Source organism: Priapulus caudatus, unplaced genomic scaffold, assembly GCF_000485595.1.
Source record: "Priapulus caudatus unplaced genomic scaffold, Priapulus_caudatus-5.0.1 Scaffold115, whole genome shotgun sequence".
Lineage (NCBI taxonomy): Eukaryota > Metazoa > Priapulida > Priapulimorpha > Priapulimorphida > Priapulidae > Priapulus > Priapulus caudatus.
In genome coordinates, this window is record NW_014577176.1 from 32,764 (window position 1) to 39,722 (window position 6,959).

At 49.0% G+C, this 6,959-nt stretch overlaps 1 protein-coding gene across 1 annotated transcript; it reads right to left on the reverse strand.

Moving 5' to 3' along the window:
• Positions 1–2,114: 2,114 nt before the first annotated feature.
• LOC106805467 (insulin-like growth factor-binding protein complex acid labile subunit) lies at positions 2,115–5,692 on the reverse strand. Its single transcript, XM_014807059.1, has one exon. The coding sequence runs from the start codon at positions 5,690–5,692 to the stop codon at positions 3,032–3,034; it is 2,661 nt and encodes an 886-aa protein (XP_014662545.1). The 3' UTR covers positions 2,115–3,031.
• Between the last annotated feature and the right edge of the window lie 1,267 nt (positions 5,693–6,959).

Genomic DNA, 6,959 nt, shown 5'->3' on the forward strand with positions numbered 1-6,959 from the left:
TATATATATATATATATATATATATATATATTCCATGTTTGATGGCGGATGAAACGTCATGAGAGTCAGGATACTGTGGCGTGCGTGCGTGCTAACTTGCTGATGTTTTTGGTTCTGATATTACACACCGCAGAATAAACTATTTCAACACGATAACCCCGTCACGAACAATATTTATTGGCTCGACGGACGGGGGCGTCAGGGGCTTAGAAGCACGAAGCACGAATGACAACTAAGTGAGTGGTGGCAAAAGTCACGAATCGAAGTGGCGCGTGTAGCACATTGACTGACACTACAACTGTTGACTGAGCGGCTGTTTAAACCTCAGCGGTCAGCATCGTATCGACTGCCGCCCGTGTCGTCGTTCACACCCACTCCATGTGTCGATCTGTCTATCTGTCTGCTGTAGGGCGCTCTCTTCTCTCTATCAAACGCACAACCCCCTCTCTCTGTGCGTGCCACTCCATGTGTCGATCTGTCTATCTGTCTGCTGTAGGGCGCTCTCTTCTCTCTATCAAACGCACAACCCCCTCTCTCTGTGCGTGCGTGCGTGCGTGCGTGCGTGCGTGCGTGCGTGCGTTGTTCGGGGTTGGTGTGTCGCCTGATCGCCTGCTTACAGTCGCACTCCCATACACCCTCCCCCCCTCATCCTCTCTGCTCTCAGCTCTCAGCTTTCCCTATGCTGTATCCTTCCTTCAGTTCTAACTGCTTTCAATATGATGTGAATAATTGCATTGACACTCGGTACTTGCCTGACTCGTGGTGACTATTAGACGGGCGTGCGTGCGTACATGCGTGCGTGCATACATGCGTGCGTGCGTGCGGGCGGGCGGGCGGTGATACATGCGCCTGCGAACATGCGTGTGCTCGCGTGTGGGAGTGCGCGCGTGTGCGTACGTACGTACGTACGTGCGTGTGAGCGTGACTGCGTGTATGTCCGTGTATGCACGTATACATGAGTGCGTGCATGTGAGCGTGCATGCGTGTGTGCATGTATGTATACTCGTCTACGTATACTTAGGTGTGTGCGTGCATGCTTCGGTGGATGTATATCCATCCCTGTACGTATGCATGAGTGCGTGCATGTGAGCGTGCATGCGTGTGTCTACGTATACTTAAGTGTGTGCGAGTGTGAGGGGGTGAGTGTGTGAGTGTGTGAGAGTGTGAGAGTGTGTGAGGGGGTGAGGGGGTGATGATGCGCGGGACCGCGCGTGCGCGATGACGCGCTTGACGCGATGATGAAACGTACTGAAGTAGAAAAGAGCGTTTAGAGATCTGAAACATCCATGGCACACAATATTGCTTCTCTCCTGCTTCACCATTCTGTCGTTTTCACATCGGTGACCTACTAAGCACCTGTCGGCCGAACGTTAGGCAAGCAAGCGTTTGTCATAGAATATATATATATATATATATTCATTCCTTCTTCTCCTTGCTATACTCACATATTACTATATAATGCCAACTACTGTAGCACTTTTAATATTTCCTCTTAGAGTTTGTTTGTAGAGTAGAGTGCGTATACTGGGATGTGATACGATAATTTACTAACATTGTGTCTCACTCTAGATATTAGAAGGAACGCTCATATTTTATCACCAGCAGGAATTATTCAGTACCAATAAATGTGACCCGATTTTTTATGACACGGACCTAGTCGGCCTGCTTTCACATTCTGCCACCTTTCAGTACAAGGAATCCCGCTAGGGGTCAGTACGTGGCAGTTGGTTAAACATATAGCCGCTTGGTCTACTTTATTCATAATGTGTATGTGTAGCTTTCATTTAAAACAAGCCATACATTAGGGATTTTAACGGAAGCAACACTATCAACATTTAATTATAATTATGTCACACTAATGAGCAATAGCTCTGGAAGCAGATTTCAAAACACCAATATGGATTCCAGATATTCGTTTATTATACCAATTACATATTCACTCATAATAATAATGGAAGGATCTTTTATTTATGCATCATAATATTGAATATTTCACCTAAATATGTGTATTACCACAATTTACTAGTGATCTGGTGGGTCATGTTTGTTGTTTGGTGCTTATCGCCGAAGCTTATACTTCACGCATTTAATTAATAAAAATAAAACCAGCAACATCTATTCAACACGTGCTTTTAATTATACGACACTAATGATCAGTAACTACGACAGTAAATTCGCACGAGAACTCGACTAGGACGTTTGCATTATATTCGCCTGCATAGAAAATCAATTCTGTCTAATCTTGGTCTAAATCTCGGTTTAGAATCGCAGCGCCTTCTAGCGGCACTCGTAATCTAAATAGGGTCTGGAAAATTTTAGACGAACCTGCTTAATTTGCGGAAAACATTCGGATACCTTTTTTTTTAATAAAACCTATTCCTAGTTTAAAGAAGATCACACTATATTACAGCTGTTTCTCTTCATTTTTTTGCAAACATAATGTTTAGCTGTGACAGGTTGATTTAAATGTGATTTTTCAGACGCATATTCTTCATTCATTGCATAACAAGATAATCCCCACGTGGCGCATCTATTACCAGACGAGATTATTAAAGGGCGTACACGAACTCAGATTTACTGTAACAGCAGATATCTAAACATCCTGTATTATTATCCGCCACACAACGCCATGTTATTTTGTAGGAAGGTATGCACACACGAATGCGCATAATACTGTCGCATGACAGATGGCAGCAGTTGTCGTAAATCGCCATTTGCGTTTAATAGTAACGGCAAATATACAAGTACAATGTTTAGGAAGACGTACATGACATATACTCACTGCTACGTACACATACATATGCATAATATGTGCCCCCCCCCTCCGTAAATTGCAAGCGCTTAAACAACGGAATATCACACTATTCAAATGACATGCACAACTTAAAAATAATGGTAGTGGTACACATTTATATTAAAAAATAAAACAATGACGACGTCGTTCATTTCGTTTCGTTAAGTCTAGCATGTAGTTTATAACACTGACGTTGCCGTCCGTCCAGCTAGCGCCTCCTAGCGGACAACGTGTCCGTCATACTGGACTCAGCGTCCTTGCCGACTGTGGGGATTCCATAGGATCGATCGGGAATGTATTCGAGTTAGAAAGAGTCGACATGTTCGCGAGTGATTTCACGTCGCCAGAGGGCGACTTGCCGGGCGGCGGTGGCGCTGGCGGCACGTCGGAGTCGGCGAAGCCAAGGTCACCGTCGTCGTCGACGAGATCAGCTTCCTCGTGGTAGCTGATCCTGGCGACGTCCTCCATGTCGTCCTCGTCCTCCTTCATCAGGCGTCCGTTAAGTATGTAGGCGTAGCCGGTGAGGATGATGAGAGCGACTAGGAAGGCACCTAGCCATGCTGTCAGCATCATGATGATGACGAAATGATCATCGCTCTCCACGGGACACTCCGACGCTGTCGGCAGCGGCGGCTGCGTCACAACGCTCTCTTGGCACACGAATTTGTCTAGCGTCACGCACATGACGCAGCGGCCCATCACGTCGGCAGGTCCGTAACACGTAACATCGTCGAGGTACGGCGTAGCAGCGCCCCCTGTCGCGTTCACCCAGTCGTCGAGCCACTCCCGCAGCCAGAGCATCCGACAGTCGCACAGCCACGCGTTCTGCTGCAGGTGCAAGACCCGCAGCGTCGCCGTCTGGGGCGCCATCAGCGCGTCCGGTTCCATGGCGATGATCTTGTTGTGACTCAGATCGAGCGACTCGATGGCCGCCAGGGGGCTCAGCGATCCGGCGCGGACGATCGACAGGTTGTTGTGCGACAGATTGACGTCCTGCAGCGCCGGCGACTCCTGGAAGGCAAGCGCCGACACTCTCTCTATCAGATTATGCTTCAGGTTAATGTGCGTGAGCGCCGGCAGCGAGGTGAACGGCGCATGCGCGACGACCTCTATCTGGTTGTTGCTAAGATTGAGCGACGCGAGCGCCACCATGTGCCGGAAGGCGCCTGGCTGTAGCGTCCGGATGACGTTGAAGGAAAGATCGACGCTGACAACCGACGTCAGGTTGACAAATGTGTCAGATCGGAGCACAGCGATCCTATTCCCGGACAGATCTATGATTCGCAGCTGCTTACTGCACACGTCGGCAAACGCGTTTCTGTCGACGTCGTCTATGTAGTTGTTCTGCAGCTCTAGGCTGGCGAGTTTGTTCAGACCATCGGCTGCTTCTTCAGGCACGCTCCTCAGCGCGTTGTGCTGCAGCCTCAGCGTCCGCAGCTCTTCCATATTGCGAATGGCTTCCCGCGGATACGTCACGATCTCGTTACGGCTCATGTCGAGGTTCTGCAGGGTGGCGTGCAGGCCGAGGAACGCTTTGCTGCTCACGTACATGATGTCGTTGTTAGAAAGGTCGATCGACTCTAACGTCGCCAGCTCGGCGAAAGCGTTATCCTCTAGCTGAACGATGCGGTTGCCGGCCAGGTCGAGTTTCCAGAGCTTCCTGAATCCGTGTAGAGCTTTCGTCGGTACGGCCGATAGCTGGTTGTTGTTTAGGATGAGTGTACCGATCGAATCCTTCAGTTCGGCCGAGAATGCGTCCATCGTGACGTCACCTATTTGGTTGTTGCCGAGGTTGAGAACGTAGAGTTGTCGGAACGCTTTCAGCGCCGCCTGTGGCAGTCGCGTCAGTCGGTTCTCGGACATGTGCAGGTACGCTAGATCCTCGAGACCTCGAAACGCGTCGCTAGAGACGTCCTCGATAAGATTTCCGGCGAGATTGAGCGTGCGCAGACGCGGCAGGTGACGGAAGGCGTCCTTGGGAATGTCGCTAATGTAGTTGATGCCCAGGACGAGGAACTCCAGGTTGGTGAGGTTAAGCGACATCAGAGGAATCGCTTCGAAGTTGTTCGCGAGCAGAAACAACACGCGCAGGTTGGACAGCGACACGAACGCCGCCTGGTGGACGGCGTGGATGCTATTGTAAGCAAGCACAAGCGTCTCTAGCGACGTGAGGTTTTCGAACGCGTTGTCGTGGATGTAGCCGAGATAGTTGTGTCCGAGGTCGAGTTTCTTCAGCGATCGTAGATCGGACAGCGCCAGCGACGGCACCGACTTTAACTCGTTACTCTGTAGATCTATGTCCAACAGCGATTCGAGTCCCGCAAAGGCTCCCGGTTCTACGGCTCGAATCTTGTTGGCATTCAGTTTGAGGACGTGTAGTGACGGCAGGTCGACGAAAGCGTCGGCGCCGACCGTCGCTATGCTGTTCTGTCCCAGGTCGAGATACTTCAGTCGACTGTAACCTTCGCTCAGCGCTAGCGTCGGCACCTTAAGTAACAGGTTCTCTTTAAGATCCAGGTGTTGTAGGTAATCCAGGGAGCCGTTTATTGCACCTGCCGACACCTCAGTAATCTCGTCATCCGTCAGGTAAAGCTCGGTGATCCTGAGCCGCGACAACACACCGCCAGCCGACACCGTCCGCAGCCGACTCATCTGTACACTCAGCCCGACGATTGGCTCGTCGATGCCCCCCAGCGCCCCCTGCAGGCCATCCCAGTCGGCGTCGACGCAAGCGATCTTCAGGAAGCTGACATCGACGCACCGGCAGGTGGCTCTGGCGTGCATCGGCACGGGACACGCGTCGTCAGTGACGTTGCGCTCCGCATGCGCGGGTTGCCACGTGACCAGCAACACGATGGCGCCCAGGAGTAGCCCGTCGTTCGCCTTTTTCCACCACATGCCGCTTAGCGCTGCGAAAGAAAAAGAAATTGCGCGTAAAAATACTTATATACTTATATACGGGACATTTTCGTAACGCGATTTCGTAGTCGTAAAATAGACATTTGGTACAATAAGCTTTTCGGTGCATGCTGGTTTATTTCGCTAAGAGCTCGCAGTAATGAAATTGTCCGTCATGCGTCTGATTAAACAGGCGGCTAAACCCGCATGACGACGACATTGACAGAGTCATAATAACCATAGTAACCACGCGATTATGTGACGCAAACAGCAGACGTTTATGACGCAAAACTCCGCCGCAGCGGCAGACTTTATCACCGAGTAGGCACGCAGCGCGAATACATATCCGGGGAAATTAAAAGCCAAACGATGTCGCAGCGTCACTAAAACGCGACAATGGTCGGAGTAGTCATGACAACGCTATGACGAACAGTGTAGTATAATGCATTCCGACACTTCCATCGGTTCGGTGTGAAATACTACCACCGTAGGATACTACCGTAGGATCTAATTAAGTTGTAGAAAACCGCAACCATCGCGATATTATGCTAATAGGAAAAAGCGGGCAACTGAGCTGCGATGTAATCTCTAGAAGCGTATTTCGAATAGGTGTCATAATTCAAGTATACGTTTACAAACTACAGTTAGTGTATAAGGAGAGAACGTGTGCGAGTGATGGTATTGCGCGCTCTTGCTACATTTGCCTCGATTTCTCCTCTAGCAGTTTTAACGTTTCACGCGCGAGAAACTCTCGCCATTTCAAATGACATTTAGCAATTATTTATAACGGCAACTAATTGGCAATTCCGCGTGAGCGACGCAACGGGTTTTCTAAGACATGTTTATTTCTTTCGGTGAGTTGTAAACGCAAGTTTTCGCTAATATCGGATGATTGACAACATATTTAATTGCATCTCGACCCTACATATATATCGTCTTCAGACTTTCAGACGACCGCGTGGTAACTTGACACTTGTTATTCAAATTCTGATATATGGTCACGATCACCGATCACACGTTACTTATACGAACGTGTGCGATGCGTTAATCGCTTCATGATCATCATCGCAAATAATTATAATAACACGTCTAGTAATTAACTCGGAAAAAAATGCAGGCGTGTAATTATTCATTTTATAATTGAAGCTGTTGTTGTGATTAACGCGTTCTCGCGAGACCCCGCGACTAACGGGAATAGCAAATTAGCGTGTAACGTATTGTTCGCCCGTGATAGGGGTTTCCCATTACTGCTAGATTAAAGAGTAAC